We start from the raw sequence: 16551 nt of genomic DNA, 5'->3' as shown, positions 1-16551 counted from the left end.
TACCTGGTCCTGCATATGACAGCAAATCTGCTCTTAACTACCCTCTACCATGGCCTTGTATGCTTCTAGTCATGGTGATTAGTGATGGGCAATAATTGTCGGCCTTTGCCATTGATACCCACATCCTATAAAGTAATTTTTTCTAATATAAAAACGATTCAAATGTATTTTGCTTATCCATTGCAGAGGTCAAGATTACACATCTTTGAAAAGTCACTTAATATTATTCCTAATTGTGTAATAACTATACCTCGGAATTATCCTGTTTGAGCGTTCAAATTGTAAGCAGCACTTTGTACTTTCCAAAATGATCATTCTGCCCTTTGTTAGACAAGTGCATAAAATCCATTTATTTAAAAAATGGCAGAATTGAACCAAATTGGGTTTAACATCGCACTGATCTCATAGGAACCATAACAAACTTATTGTTCAGAGACTTTGAATAATTCTCAACAATGATCCAAGTGTTATCAATGACAACATGTCTTTATACCTTTCAGATGTTACTGCGGTTTGTATCCTGGAGGGATTCCAAAACCAGCAAAGCATGCTTCTTGCTGACAGAGTCCTTAAGCAGCTTGGAAAAGAAAAAGCTAAAGAAAAGTACAAGGTTAGTGGCCAAGTGCTGTAGATACTTGTTAGCTATACCATTTTGAATTTGGTCCCAGTGTACTTGTAGAAAGCTTACTTCCATTTATCAGACTTTTCACATTTAACACCACTTTTCTCGCCCATTCCCTGTGTCCTTGATGCTCTTGACAACAAAACCCTGTGTCTGACAACGGAGCATTCACAACCCTGCGGGTCGACAGTTCCAAAGTTTGGTGATCATGTGTTTTTACCAGGAGTTTGAGGGCTTTGTGAAAATGGATTTGGTGATGGGGAGAAACTGGGATAGATTTTGGTGGGTACTCTGGAGGAACATGGGCATCGGGCAAGACTTGGAACAGCAGGGGATCAGATTACATACCATGAAGTTTTGATAGTATTTGGAGAAGTATCTTAAGTTTTTGAGAATTTTGTTATTTGGTGGCCTGCCCCAGAAAAATGTACATAGAACAAATCAGAGTTATGCTTGCTGTCTGTCAATGACCTTGTAATGCTAGGCAGTGTTGGCCAGGATAAAATCACAGCTGTTATTACATCTATTATCCAATATTGCCATCGATGTAATAAAATTAGTGCAGATAACATCAGTGTTCACAGATTTTTTTTGTGAGGAAAAGAGAAAAATATAAGCTGAGAAAAAAATGTAAAAGTTTCATTTGCAAGTTGTTAATGTAGGAGGTGTACTAGAAATGGATACTAAGAATGAACAAATCTTTCAATTATATTGTCTTCAGATGCGCTAATGATATTAAAGGTGTCAAACATTAATTTATCTGTCTCGAGGCAAAATGCTACTGGCACAAACATTAGAGTGCCAGAGAACCAGGATATTTAAGGACATTACCTGATCTTTGGCATCCCTTGTATAGAGAATCATAAGTTGTCAGTTCACCCTAACCAGCTCAATCATAAAGATGTTTAGATTAGATTAGATTCCTACAGTTTGGCCCAATAAGTCCACACCGACCCTCCGAAGAGTGACCCACCCAGACCCATTCCCCCACCCTATGTATACCCCTGACGAATGCGCCTAACACTGTGGGCAATTTAGCAAGGCCCATTCACCTGACCTGCACATCTTTGGACTGAGGGGGGGAAACCGGAGCACCCGGAAGAAACTCACAGAGACACGAGGAGAATGTGCAAACTTCACACAGACAGTTGCCTGAGGCGGGAATCGAACCCAGCTCCCTGGTGCTGAGAGGCAGCATTCGAACCCAGCTCCCTGGTGCTGAGAGGCAGCATTCGAACCCAGCTCCCTGGTGCTGAGAGGCGGCAGTGCTAACCACTGAGCCATCGTGTTGTAGAAAACAACTTTGCATTCAATGGTGTTGTTAGGAAAGAATATTACTCATGCACAAAGTGAGATCCAGATTAAAAGTGTGTTTGCACTGTTTAGAACTTTTAAACTGATTACACTCCTAGCTAATCAATATGTTTGTGATAGTTTTATTTGTTTTCAATGTTGTACTATATTTTACTATTATCGAAACGACTCTGTTTTCTAATTCTTATCTTCCCCTTTGTAGAATAGAGAGCCACTAATGCCCTCTCCACAGTTCATCAAGTCGTACTTTAATTCTTTCACTGATGACATCATCTCACAACCTTTACTGAAAGGTGAAACGCCTGATGAAGACAAAGACAAGGAGGGTGAAGCTGCTGACATTAGGGGAACAGAAAGGTGATTGTATAAAAATGTATTTTTTTCAAGCCTCAATGGATGAATGCTGTCTGCATATTAGGGTAATGGATCAGAAAGGTTTTGATTGTCATATGTGATGGGTGAATTCATTGCACAAGTTTAGCAGAGGTTTGAATCACTTATTACATCTTTCAGCTTGGGGATGATTGGATTGACTGCCTTTGAGTCTAGTTGAATAGTCCTGCACTTTCAGAGGATGGTACTGGGGAGGATACTAGGCAGCTGTGAAATAACTGGAACTTGACTGCAGCATGTATTTAATTTAATCTAATCCTAATCTGTATATCTTTTGCCGGCCTCCTTTCAAGTATTGTTGTAACCTTTTCTTGCTTCAGAAGCAGCCTGCATAATCTGATTTTAAATTTTAACCACTCTTCAACGTAAAAGTAGCTGGAAATGAATACCCCAGTGTTATTGGCTATATAAGATTGTAGGTGTAAATCAAAGAATACCTTTGGTACCCTCATCGACAAATCCAATAAGTTTAGATGTGCACTGAAATTCATGCTGCTAAATGCAACTGATATGATAAACTTGTGCTAAAAGGTTCAGTGAACTGATCAGGCAAATAACTGGACTAGCAAAAATAGAACATTTTAGAAGGAGCTATTTAGTCTTAGCTATATTTACTGTATTTTTATCTTCTTCAGATCTGGATACCTGAAGGCAAAACAATACATGGAGGAAGAGAACTATGATAAAATTATTAGCGAATGCACCAAAGAAATAGAGTCAAAGGGAAAATATGTAGCCGAAGCCTTATTGCTTCGGGCTACCTTCTATTTGCTGATAGGCAATGCCACAGCTGCTCAACCTGACCTTGATATGGTTGTTAGTATGAAAGATGCTAATGTGAAGGTAGGTGTTCTATATAAATTTCCTTTTACTTGCACAGAGTCAATCTCAGGATGTGCAGTTCCAACTTCCTAAAATAGCTTTAGATTTTTTTTTAAGTTTCCCTAGTTGGGCTGATCATTCTTTAAGAAAATTGAAGTATACTGTCAAAAGATCTTTATCTACACCTTTACAGTTAGCTTTCCCTGAAGAAAGTCATTGGATTTTCTTAGCTAGCTGGGAATGTAGTGAAATGGCAAGGAATGATGATGTAGAATCAATTCTATGTTTAAAATAATAAAGGAAGGAAAAATAATGCAGTTCTGTGGTGCCTTTTGGGTGTCAATTATTGCAAATTATCACAAAGTTAGTACTCTGATCACCTCAGCAATTTCCTACAGCAGTGAAATAAGTGACTGGTTAATTTGTTTTGCTGATGTTTGGTGAGTGATGGATAAAGTTTGGCTAGGTCAAGGGGTGAACTTTTGATCACAAATGCATTGGTAGTGTAATATTAGTGGGGCTTCCAGTTAATGCCTGATTTGATTAATGCCACCTTCACATTTTCCCTGTGCTGAAACATCTGCCTAGGTTATGTGTTCCAGGCTTGGAGTAAAGCTTGAAAGTACAACCTCTGACTCCAGTGATAGTGAGTCACCACTTTGGCAACTGAGTGGCTTGCTAAAGCATATCAGGAGGCTCAGAGTCAACCACGTTGCTGTTATGCCTCCTTCTTAAAGCCATTACTAAACTAAGATGGACTTTTCCATCAATCCAGCAGTCACAACTGTCATCATCACTGATACTCATTTATTATTTCCAATTTGAATATTTGACTTGAAGTGCCCTCAGAGATCAGTAACGTTTAGAATGAGACTTGAATTTCTTAGTGATTACCAGAAATCTTTTAACATAATTTCATGTTTAAGACTTTTACTAATAAATTAAAATTATCATTGGTTTACATTATTTAGTAATCTGCTAACTATACTATTGGAAGTTGCTTTTTCCGTTGACTAATGACCACAGCCAAGATCCTTAATAATGTGTTTGTAAAATATGTCACATTTGGCAAATAATGTGATGGCGTAATAATATTGTCATTGGATTAGTAATCCAGAGACGCAAGTTGCATACCAGGGATCCAGGTTTGAAACCTGCCATGATGGATAGTGGAATTTGGATTTGTTTTGAAGTCAAGTTATCTGATGACCATGAAACTATTGTCAGCCGTTGTAAGAACATTTTGGTTCACTAAAATCCTTTAGGGAAGGAAATCACTTCTCCTCATGTATGACTCCAGACTACAGCAAACTGTTTCTTAAATCCCTCTGAAATGGTGTAGCAAGACTCTCAGTTGTATCAAACTGGTAAAGAACCTCAAAGGAATAAAACTGAATAGACAATCTGTCATTGGCCTGGTCATCAGGAAAAAACAACAAACTCGGAACTAATTCTGCAAAGTCCTCCTTACTAACATCTGGGGGCCAGTGCCAAATTGGAAGAGTTGTCTCATGGACTAGACAAGAAACAGCCTGACATAGTTAAATTCTGAAATTCGGTTACAAATTATACAATACTGCTGCTGATAGTCCATTGAATTTCCTGGATATTCAGTCCCGACTTGCTGGATATGTTTGAAATCTATTCCACTTGGCAGTGGTCACTCCTTGCAATTAGTCATTGATGGATGCATCAGCAGCAGGCAGCTTGGCAAGTATGAGGACCGATGTGTTTTCCCCTTTTTTTTTGATACCCTCTCAATCTTCTGCAGACCTATCCTAGCAGCTACTTATTTTAGGTTTCAAGCACCATCCCTTTACTGAATAGGACAGACCTGGCAGAAGTGATGTGACAATAGTATACAGTCGAGAGAGATTTGCTCGTGGGAATCCTTAACATTTACTGCAGGTGCAAAGATGTCTCATGGCATCAGCTCAAACATGGCCAAGGAGATGTCCTCCTGATTACCTTATATCAGTAGATGAATCCGTACTCCTCCACATTGAGCAACACATGGAAGAAGCATCAAAGGTGGCAAGGGTGCAGAATGTACTTTGGTTAGGGGACTTCATTATCCATCAACAAGAGTGGTCCACAGCGTTACTACTGACCAAACCGATCGAAGCCTCAAATGTGACCAGAAACCAAGCTGGACTAACCATAGGAATACTGTGATTACAGGAGCAGATCAAGGCTAGGAGTCTTGCAGTGACTAGCTCACTTTCTGACTTTCCAAACCTTAAGTATGGAATAGTCTTCACTTTTCTGGATGAGCGCAGCTCTAACAACACTTGAAGCTTGATGCCATTGAGGCCAAACCAGCCCACTTAATTGGCACATCGCAAACATCTACTCCCTCCCTCAACAATACACAAAAGCAGCAGAGTATTGCATTTACAAGATGTACTGCAGAAATTCAACGAAGTTCTTTAGATAGGACCTTCTAAACCCTTGACCACAGCCATGTAGCAGGTTAAAAGTAGCAGAGGCATGGGGACACCACAGCCTGCAAGTTCCTCTCCAAAGCACTTCTCATCCTGTCTAGGAAATATGTCACTGTTCCTTCATTGTCGCAGGGTCAAATTCTTTGAAGTCCCTCCCTAAAGATATTGTAGGTGTCCCACCACCAAATAGTCAAGAAGGTCAAGAAGCAGCTCACCATCACCTCCCCAATGGCTTTTAGCGATGAGCAATAAATTCTGACCTAGTCAGCAAAGTTCAAATCCCTAAATGAATAAAAAAAAAAGCATGGAGTCCACATGGCTAAAACACAGACAAAAGTTCTTAGCATTTTTCAGAGGCTCTTTTTCCCCTGCCATTTCTTGCAGAATTTTCCAGTTTTACTTTGACAGTCACCTCAGTCAGACCTCCATTTGCAAGGCACTCTCTTAACTCCTTGGTTCTTGAATCTCCACAGGTTTCATCTCTAAACAGAGAACATTGCCTATCGGTATTCTGTTTGGAGCTAACTCAATACGTTTCCCTTTGCGTTTCAAAGCAGCATCTTCCTGTGGTCTGGGTCTGAGAGTCTGTTACTAGAAAGACCAGCTGTACCTCTGTTGTATCACAATATGGAACTGGTAATTTGAGACATGGAGTAGTGCAGCACAGAAACAGAGCCTTCAGTCCATGCTGACCAGATACCTAAATTAATCTAGTCCCATTTGCCAGCATGTGGTCCATGTCCATCTAAACTCTTCCTATTTGTGTACCCATACAGATGTCTTTTAAATGTAATTGTACTAGTCACCTCCACTTGCTCTGACAGCTCATTCCTTAGATGCACCACACTCTGCATGAAAAAAGCTGTCCCTTTGGTATCTTTCCCCTCTCACCTTAAAGCTATGCCCTCTAGTTTTGGACTCCCTTGTCCTGGGAAAAAGGCCTTGGTTATTCAACCTATTCATGCCCCCTATGATTTTATAAACCCCTGTAAGGTCACCCCAAGCCTCTAACTCTCAAAGGAAAATAGCCCCAACTTATTCAACCTCTGTCAAAGTATGTTGCATGCAAAAGCAGCTGCATTGAAGTTAGTCCAATTCAGTGCAACTTGTGGTAATTGTGTTAGCTGGATTAGTAAGAAAGTAGACTTGACTTCTCATCACTTCCTTAAATATCATATTAATCATTCATTGAATATTATATTTTCCTTTGTTTTCCTTGTATAAAGCCAGAATTCTTGACCACTTGCTGAAACAGGGAGTAACAGCATGGCCTTAAAGGCAATCAAAGTCTGGATAGCTAGTGTAAGTATGTGAGACTAGTCTCTCAAATACCACGTGCGTAATGAGAAGATGTGTTACTGTTTTTGTTCTTCAGCTGCGTGCCAATGCATTGATTAAGCGTGGAAGCATGTATATGCAGCAACAGCAATCTCAGCTGTCTACACAAGATTTCAACATGGCTGCTGATATTGACCCACAAAATGCTGATGTGTATCATCATCGAGGACAGGTAAGAGCTGTGGTTTCCTGAATCAATCTGAAAGAATTGTCTTCCGGTAACTATTGCACACAGCAAATGTCTCATTGATTGAAGAAGTGAATTTCATACTCAATTTTATTGCATCAATTCGAATTTTTAAAATTTCCATTCGGGCTATTGACATGACTGTATTTATTGAATATTCTGACTTGAATAAACTTTACAGATAGAAATTGCAAAGCTGTTCGTCGTGCCTTCCATTAAACACACTCAATCAAAAGTGGGTGGTTAAAGCTGTTTGGGAATGAACAAATGGGCTGGAACCTTTCTTCCCCCCTCTCCCTTTGTTCCTTTTTCTATTCAGAAATGTTGAAGGAATGAGAGAATGGAGAGAATACTGTAGGGTGCCTTAATTCTGAGGTCAGTGCGGATTATATGATTATGCATTAATGCTAAATTTTGTTTACAGCTGAAGATTTTACTTGACAATGTTGAAGAGGCTGTTGAAGATTTTGATGAATGCATTAGACTGCGACCAGACTCCGCTCTGGCTCAGGCCCAGAAATGTTTTGCATTGGTAAGCAGTCTTGTTCTAATATTGTTCAGAAAAATACACTGGCAGTGACTGCTTCATTGCACAGTACAACTACAAAAAAACAAGCAGAGCAATATCTCTAACTGACTCATTGCTGGTCGGTGCATAATGCATTGTCCCTTAAAGATTGGTTAGGATTTGATTAGGGTTTGCTATTGATGATTGTATCACGTCTGGCAGGTCAATAACCGGTTTTGTCTGGATGCTGTTGGCCATTCTAGTTTGCCTCACCATTCATTAACTCTTGTAACGGTTGCCACTATTTTCAATCATCTTTCTGACTTCAAAGTCTGGCTCCAGTTAAATTTTGCCCATTGTATTTTTTGTAAATTTGAAGCACTCTGTTATCCTGCCTTAAACATCTAAATGCCTCTGCTCCATCTCCTGCTCTACCATAACAACCTTTTCTCTATGTTGTGGAACTTTGATGTGTTATTCAGCAGTAAGTAACATGCCTTTGTATAGCTGAACATTTTGCAGGCTTCCAGATGTTAATCATGAACTGTTATTCAAGATGTTGTCTTTAGCCACACTGATACTACTTCCCCATCATTCTGATTCTTGCCAAGGTTCACTGGCTTATTATGATCCATTGAACTGACATTTGAACACTTTCAATTGACCTAATGCCAATGTGCATAGTAGCTGTTGATCTTGATAATCTTATTTGGTGTATCAGCAGACTTAATTTAAGTGTTTGAGTTTGGTTATGGTTTTACTCAGTGTAATCTATACACCAAGCATCTAGAAAGCCAGGAAATAAGTCCCTTAATGTGGAAATACATTATACTTTGTTGAAGGCACTGTAAAATTTAATGCAAACGACGGTCAGCTTGACACATTTAAATCTTAAATACAATTGGTCTTTATAGATGTAAGAGGAAAAAAAAAATCACCTCAACAAAAATGTTTTCAACTCCGTTGGATCACCTTTCAACTGAAATGCATTGTGTTGTGTGTTTTACTCCAGTATCGTCAGGCCTACACTGGAAGCAATCCTTTGCAGATCCAAGTGGCTGTAAAAGGATTTGAAGATGTTATTAAAAATTTTCCCAAATGTGCAGAAGGTTATGCATTGTATGCTCAGGTAAGCCTTCAGCACTCCACATTTACTATCTGCGCTCATTGTGTGTGTGTAAAGGGAAAGTCACCATGATCTTTGTAGACCAGAGGGCTGTATACTCCTTATATAGAGAGAGAGAGATATTGGTGGTAGTTTAGCCGGAGAGTCACTCCAGGAGAGCAGAAAGGTTGAGAAGTCCTTCAAGGCAATCTCAGCAGGTGTGGGAAATGAATCCATGTTGTTGGCATCACTATGCATCACAAACCAGCCATCCAGCCACTTGAGCTAATTGATTACCCCCTCAACTATCACTTGAGAATTGAACATTCAGTATCTGAAGATTTTTCTGAGTTGCAAAACCAGCAAATTTATTTCATTAACTTTTACATTCTTTAAATTGTTGAAGTAAGAATGTAAAAGTTTGCTTCTTCTTAAGGTCATAAAGCATCCATAGAAAAGGCACTGAACCCACTTAGTTCATCTTTATAATATACAAACAATGACTGTTGTCTCATTCAAGCCTCCAATTTTTTTAAAGGACACTGTCAGAGTCTTGGCCAAATTATCAAGCCATTCAAATCTATTGTATTGTACCCCATCAGTCAGATGGAAGTGAACAATCACATATTGATTAAAAACTGGGGAGATTTCTGGTGTCCTGGCTGATACTTTATGCATTAACTAATGCCATCAGACCAACTAATTTGGCATGTGGCTGTTTATAATCTTGTTATACACAAATTGACTGAAGTGTTTTGTACATAGTACCAGTGACCAAACCTCAAAAGAACGTGACTATTTGGAATGGCATGAAGATGTGGCTATTGTTATGTTAATGCATTCTCATTTGGCTTCACTAGCATTCTGAACTTTAACAAAGCAGAAATTGCTGGAAAAACTCAACCAGTCTGGCAGCATCTGTGGAGAGAAGTCAGAGTTAACATATCCGGTCCTGTGACCCTTCAGAACTCCATAGATCCAGCAGTGTGTTTTTTATCTGATTTCCAACATCTGCAGTTCTTTTGTTTTTTATTCTGAAATTTAATTGTATTTTGTTGTAATTAAGTTGTATTTAGATGCATGTAAGATTAAAAAAAACATTTGACCAAAAATGTTTGTCCTAGGCTTTAACTGACCAGCAACATTTTAGCAAAGCAGATGAAATGTACGATAAATGTATTGAACTGGAACCAGATAATGCAACAACATACGTTCACAAAGGGTAAGTGATCTGTAATTAGATTAAAGCCAGTAATTTTGCCTGTACTATCTTGGATATCAGAGTCAAGTATGTTGTGTAACTCTCCCAATTAATCCTCTGCTACATTATGGAAAAGTGAAAACAAAATAATACTCTGCATGTATCCAGGAAAGGAACTAATGGTTGCACAAGAAAACATTACAGAGAACCTATAATAATGAGACCTCTAAAACTAAAATTAATTGGAGTTTGAATTTTTATATACATAAATATGTTGAGTTTGTCTGCGAAAGTATTCAGGGCTATGGCTTCCCTGACTTTCGATTAGTTATAAATGTTAATGGGGATTGGTTCACTCAGTTAGCCTAATGACTAGCAAGTGGTTCAGAATAACATCCGTTTGATTCCAGTTCTGCCCAAGGCTCTTTTTTCTTTGCCCTGCCCCTGAGATTGAAAGGCAATCACAAATCACCGTTAGCATAAACTTGTGAGAAAATGGCTCGGAGTGCAGTATTATCTGACAATAAAAAGGTCCTGCCTTTGAGCCCAGGACACATGACATTGTTTATATTAATGTTATTTCTGTTTGTAGTATGTATTAGTAAATGTAGTATGCAATATATGTAGTGCACAAGCATGTGTGTTCTTACATTTCTCTGCATAATTCATCAGATGCTTAACATTTTTTGGCAAATTATTTTTTGATTCTTTCATGGGATGTCACTGGGCTGGGCCAGCATTTATTGTCTGATTGTCCAGAGTGGGGATAAGGGTCAACCAGATTGCTGTGCGTCGGGTGTCACATGTAGGCCAAGCCAGGTAAGAATGGCAGATTTCCTTCCCTAAAGGACATTAGTGAGCTAGTGAACCAGATGGATTTTTATAACTATTGACAGTGGTTATGTGAGCACTTTTGTGCCAGACTGTAATCCAGATTTTATCGAATTCAGGCTTCACTATCTGCCATGGTGGGATTTGAATCCATGTCCCCACAATATTAGCTTGGGATTCTGGATTGCTAGTCCAGTGACATTATCACTACACCACTTCTTTCCTTTGTTGTCTAATCACAGAATCACATCTAATGATGGACTCTCTTTTGAGTTTTGGAAGCACTAGCTGGCTGCCTATGGTCAATACTTTGCTGTTGCAAACAGCTAAAAGGACATGATATTTGATATAATCTGCCAGTCTTTGGAACACACTGCCTGTATACCTAGCCACATGTTGGCACTGCAAGATATATACCATGTTACTTGAGAAGTGTTTTTGGATTGGCACTTAGTCAGCTGCACTAAAGAATCTCCTTGCATTTCTTAATGGGCTCCATCCTGCACATTAATTCAGCTTTGAAATTGATCAATGGAATGATGTCACTTGCTTTGATGTCCCAGTTGAGAAATCAGCCAATGTTCTCTGCAACTGTCTCTCTCTCTTTCTTACTTTTCTTACTTCATGTGGGACATGGTTGTTGCTGCCTGAGCCAGCATTTAGTGCCTGTGGGTGGTGAGCTGCCGCCTTGGACCACTGCAGTTCCTATGCTATAGGTAGACCCACTGCAACCTTACCATCACTAGTCAACACATACATTAGGTTTCCTTCAGTTGCATGTGTTATTTTTAATTTTTGACTGTAATTAGTAACACATTGAAGGGTTACAGAGAATGGACACGAAAGTGGAGTTGAGGCCGAGATGAGATCAGCTATGATCATATTAGATGGAAAAGCTGGCTCAAGGGGCTGAATTACCTGCTTCTGCTCCTGATGCTTCTGTTCTTATGTTTTATGGTTTTCCTTTTTGGAAACCTGGTAAGTAGCATCTGAGCCATTTGTGCGCACTGCACAAGCTTAATGCTGAAGTAAGTCACAATTAAAACCATCCTGCAGGATAATTGCCACCTTGTTTAGATCATTTCTTAAGGTGTATCATGCAGATTAATTAACAAGTCTGAGTCCATCACTTGTGGTCAGAGTGCACAGTAAATCCTCTGATTACCCTCCATAGGATAAGATACCTCAAACATTTAAGCACCAAGTGAAGCTGGCTTTTCATACTGCTACTATTCAGTAGCAACACAAGTGAGGCTGTTACCTCAGACAAAACGACATTCTATTTGTCACATAAACGAGTAACGTAGCATCTGAATTTCCATGGTATTACACTGGGTATATAAGCTGTTCATCTCAAAGTCTTGCAGTAACCAAGTATTGACTATACTTAAATAACCCTGATTGCAAAACTCAAAAAGCATAATGTCTGACATTAGATGCAATTCCATGATTGGTTAGAACTTGCTAAATAACCTTGGTGCAGAAAAATAGGCTGACAGCCAATATGTGTTGGGCTGTTGGTATAGTACACTTGCATCTACTAGATGTTATGTATATTAAAACACAGAGCCATTTTCTTATTCCTTTCTCAGCAATGCGTCGACAATCAGTCTCAACCTTTTGGTTTGAAATGTAAACAAACCTTGCCAGTTAACTGTCAGTCAGCAAGAATGGCTGCGTTTTCCGTGATAACATCTCTACCAATCAGAATCCAATCAACCAATCAAAATCACTCAATATGAATGTTTGCTCTTTACATTTTTATTTCTTGTGAATTGATGAACCCAAGAAGAGTGCAATTCTTTTTAGCAGTAGTCAAGTTCTGTGCTACCTAATGACTATTTGACTACTTAATTTTTGATACTATTCTGGTATTTGCTTCATTTATTTTAGTTTACTTCAGCTTCAGTGGAAACAAGATTTGGACAAAGGCTTGGAACTAATCAGCAAGGCTATTGAGATTGACAATAAATGTGATTTTGCGTATGAGACCATGGGTACTATCGAAGTCCAGAGGTAATTTATTAACTATTTTTGCTCCCACAGAATTTTGGCTCTTAAAAATTGTATTTCTTCTTAGAAAAGTGATTCTACTGTTTGAGTTTGGGAAATACTCAAAATTCAGTTTTTGCAGAATTTGTAAACCTGCTATGAACGACATCTGTCAAATATAAATGCCAAATTTCATCTTGTGGATATTTATACAGTTCATTTTTTTTTAATGAGAGGTGCACATTATTTTAGATGCATTCTTTTAAAAACTTTGTTTTCTGGTGGACACTCATTCCTAGTGTCGTTTAGCTGCTGCAGTTTCTTTGACATTTCTGCTATGGTATTGAAGGATTCCAGACTTTTAATCCATCAGTGAATTGCAAATGGCAGTATATGTCTAAGTCCGGATCATTTCTGACTTGAAAGGGAACTTGGAGGTGATGCTGTATTCTTGACTTTGGCTATTCTGGTCCTACTCTGCAGAGACATCCCAGGATAAGGTTTTGCTGTTACTGTAAGTTTAGCTAGCAAGCTTTCTACACAGCCCTGTCGCAGACAGCAAGTACTGCAGCCATGATGTAGATGTGTGATCAACTAAAGTATATTGTTTTAATTCTATGTTGTGTTGGCTGCTGTTGTGAGTGCGCCACCCAACCAGGTTAGCTGAATATTTAAACTCTCACCTGAATTGTGCAGTTGTGGTGTGCCATGGTTAGCAAAGCAAGGAGGCACAAAATATAGGTTTGGGCTTCTTACAGGTAAGACAAAGCAAGTGAGAACTTCCTCAGTGCACCAGTTTACAATAGACTGCATCATGCAGGACCCTGTCATAATTTTGGCAGAGCTTTGTTTTGTTTTTACCTTTAACCTTGGAGCGGTAGTTTAAACTGATATGAGTGAGATGAATTTTACATTTTTATAGTGACTACATAAACTCCACAACTAGGTGATTAGGTAACTGCAGATAATAGCTAAATAATATATGGAAAACTAAATAGTTACATGAAATAAAGGTGGCCGGGTGGATGATGTATTGCAGCTGTACCATGTAGGAACTTAAGGATACCTGTGCATTTCATGGCAACCACATCACTATGAATGTGTCAGCAGGTTGAGTAACCTCAGCTTTGAATTGATGGAGTTGGATTTAAAATATAGACATTGTAATACGTCACGGAGAGGCAAAGTTACCTGGACATTCTGTCCTCGCAGAGAGTAACACTCTGTAGACTAGGAACTTCTGATTTAGTTTAAATTCAGGAATAGTTGAAATAAGTGTAAGCAAAGGCCGGTATGGAGATCCAGAAGGTAGCAATGGAGGGACCTCAACCCCTGGAGTTATCCAACAGATTCAAGATTTTGCAACTTTTGTCGATAAGGAGGGGCATTGTGGAAGATGAACATGCTGCAGCGTCGTGATGCAGGAGACAATTCAAGTGGGAGAAGCAAAAGGAGTGTAGTTATAGTAGAGAGCAATATAATTCAGGGAATAAACACTGATCTTTTCAACTGAGAGCATAGTTTGTGTTCTCTGTCAGTACCAAAATCAAGGTTTCTGAAGAAGAATCAAATTAGGCTCAAAATGTTAACTCAGTACCTCACTCCACAGATACTGCCAAATATCGTTTTGGGTATTTCTAGATTTCTGTTTCTTGTTTTTTTGATTTTGTGTTTCTTTAAGAGCATTATGTAAGAGCCAGAAAGGAACTTTATTTGGGGGGGAGGGAGGATCTAGTGGCCTACGGATAGGACTAAGAAGGAGGTTCCTCTGAAGGATTAGATTAGATTAGATTACTTACAGTGTGGAAACAGGCCCTTCGGCCCAACAAGTCCACACCGCCCCGCCGAAGCGCAACCCACCCATACCCCTACATCTACCCCTTACCTAACACTACGGGCAATTTAGCATGGCCAATTCACCTGACCTGCACATCTTTGTGATTGTGGGAGGAAACCGGAGCACCCGGAGGAAACCCACGCAGACATGGGGAGAACGTGCAAACTCCACACAGTCAGTCGCCTGAGGCGGGAACTGAACCCAGGTCTCTGGCACTGTGAGGCAGCAGTGCTAACCACTGTGCCACCGTGCCGCCCCAAGGAGTATGAACAGTTAAAGTAGCACTTGCATAGTTTAAGTGTAGAGCTTGCATATTGGAGGTTGGTTGTGGTGATCAAAGTGCAGACTCCGGGCGTTGCTGTGGGAACTGCTTTGTGTTGTCTTAAATCCACCATCTTCACCAGTTATGACTGTATCATGAGGTCTGAAGTGGGATGTTTGCTAATGATTGCATAGTGCTCAAAGTACACAGTAAGACCTGCACATCATTAGGGTTGTCTGTCTTTGTGGCTCAATGGTTATCACTATTGCCTCACAGCGCCAGGGACCTGGGTTTGATTCAGGCTTTGGGCAACTCGCTATGTGGAGTTTGCACATACTCCTCGTGTCTGCATGGGTTTCCTCCTGGTGCTTTGGTTTATTTTCACAATCCAGAGTTAGGCGGGTTAGTTGGATTGGCCAGCTAAATTGCCTATAGTGTCCAGGGATGTGCAGGTGAGGTGGATGGGAGAGGTATGGTTATAGAGATAGGGTCGGGGGGGGGGAAACGGTTCTGGATGGGATGCTGTTTGTTGGGGTGTTGTGAATTCAATAAGCTGAATGGCCTGTTTGCACATTGTTGATATTCTATGATTGTGGAGTATTAGTAATTAGTTATTTACTTGCAAAGCACATTTTTATCAACATAATTATTTGAATTAAGTTATTAGCCTGTATTCTTGGATATTCAATTAGCCTAAGTTGACTCACAGAAATATTAAATCCTTTGATAGTTTTAGATTTTGATTTAAGCAAATGCGCCTCAAGAAAATAAGCTTTATTTCAATTAGTCTAAGTTGTTTTTCAGAATTGCACCACATTTTCATAGCATTCGCAACATAACTTAAATGTGTTTTAAAATCTGTTTACAGAGGAAATCTGGCTAAGGCCATCGATATGTTTAGTAAGGCCATTAACCTGGCAAAGTCGGAAATGGAGATGGCCCACCTGTATTCGCTTTGTGATGCTGCATATGCACAGACAGAAGTTGCTAAGAAGTATGGATTGAAACCCCCAACACTGTGATTTGAAAAATGTAAAGCTATTCCCATTATTCTTCTGTTGAGCCTGTGATAACTTTTTATAAACAGTTGAATACCACAGAAATCTTCGTGATATTCGTTTCTGTTCTATGTATAAGTATGTGAGAAGTTGATGAATATGTGCAGAACGTTCACACAAATTGGCCGATAAAGTAGAATTAAGTTTTATGGCACTGAACATTTTTTTTAAACACACTAATGCAAATCAGGCCACACAAACAATCTTATGGTTAGCCTCATATAGGATGGTCTATGATTTTAACAATAAAAGTCTTGTAAGGCACAAGATTGGCACTCCCTTAAAAAGTAAAAACTTGCTCTAGTTAACTGTACAACAAATAAAATAAAGTTAAGATCATATTTTCAGTTGTGTGGGAGAATGTTTTACAATACGTTTTATTGCAATTATCTTTGCATTTTTAAATCTTAGATGTTCAATATATGTTTCATGATATGTCAATATTTAAAATGAACTGAAGGTCCAAGTCAAAAGTGTATGCATTATATGGCATTTAATTTCACATGGTAGAGATAATTCTCTCCAAACCATTTCAGCTTAACTGTGCTGAAAGTATTGTTTGCAAAATGTTCATTTAAGCATGTCCAGTGGGATATGGTTGTACAGTAGAGCTCTAATCGAATTGCTGAAGTTGTAT

The 16551-nt window shown here is 39.2% G+C and overlaps 1 protein-coding gene across 1 annotated transcript in view; it reads left to right on the top strand.

Annotated features, from left to right (window-relative positions):
• The window catches only part of tomm70a (translocase of outer mitochondrial membrane 70 homolog A (S. cerevisiae)), a 30219-nt gene extending 13964 nt beyond the window's left edge, over positions 1–16255 (top strand). The window contains exons 4-12 of the mRNA XM_072585445.1: positions 501–610; positions 2139–2293; positions 2965–3172; positions 6971–7105; positions 7545–7652; positions 8641–8757; positions 9858–9955; positions 12659–12781; positions 15725–16255. Of these exons, the coding sequence (XP_072441546.1) occupies positions 501–610; positions 2139–2293; positions 2965–3172; positions 6971–7105; positions 7545–7652; positions 8641–8757; positions 9858–9955; positions 12659–12781; positions 15725–15878 (1208 nt within the window). The 3' untranslated portion in view covers positions 15879–16255. The remainder of the gene's footprint in view (positions 1–500; positions 611–2138; positions 2294–2964; positions 3173–6970; positions 7106–7544; positions 7653–8640; positions 8758–9857; positions 9956–12658; positions 12782–15724) is intronic.
• The last annotated feature ends 296 nt before the right edge of the window (positions 16256–16551 follow it).

Source organism: Chiloscyllium punctatum, chromosome 15, assembly GCF_047496795.1.
Source record: "Chiloscyllium punctatum isolate Juve2018m chromosome 15, sChiPun1.3, whole genome shotgun sequence".
In the NCBI taxonomy this organism is placed as follows: Eukaryota; Metazoa; Chordata; class Chondrichthyes; order Orectolobiformes; family Hemiscylliidae; genus Chiloscyllium; species Chiloscyllium punctatum.
This window is presented reverse-complemented; position numbering and strand designations above follow the sequence as displayed.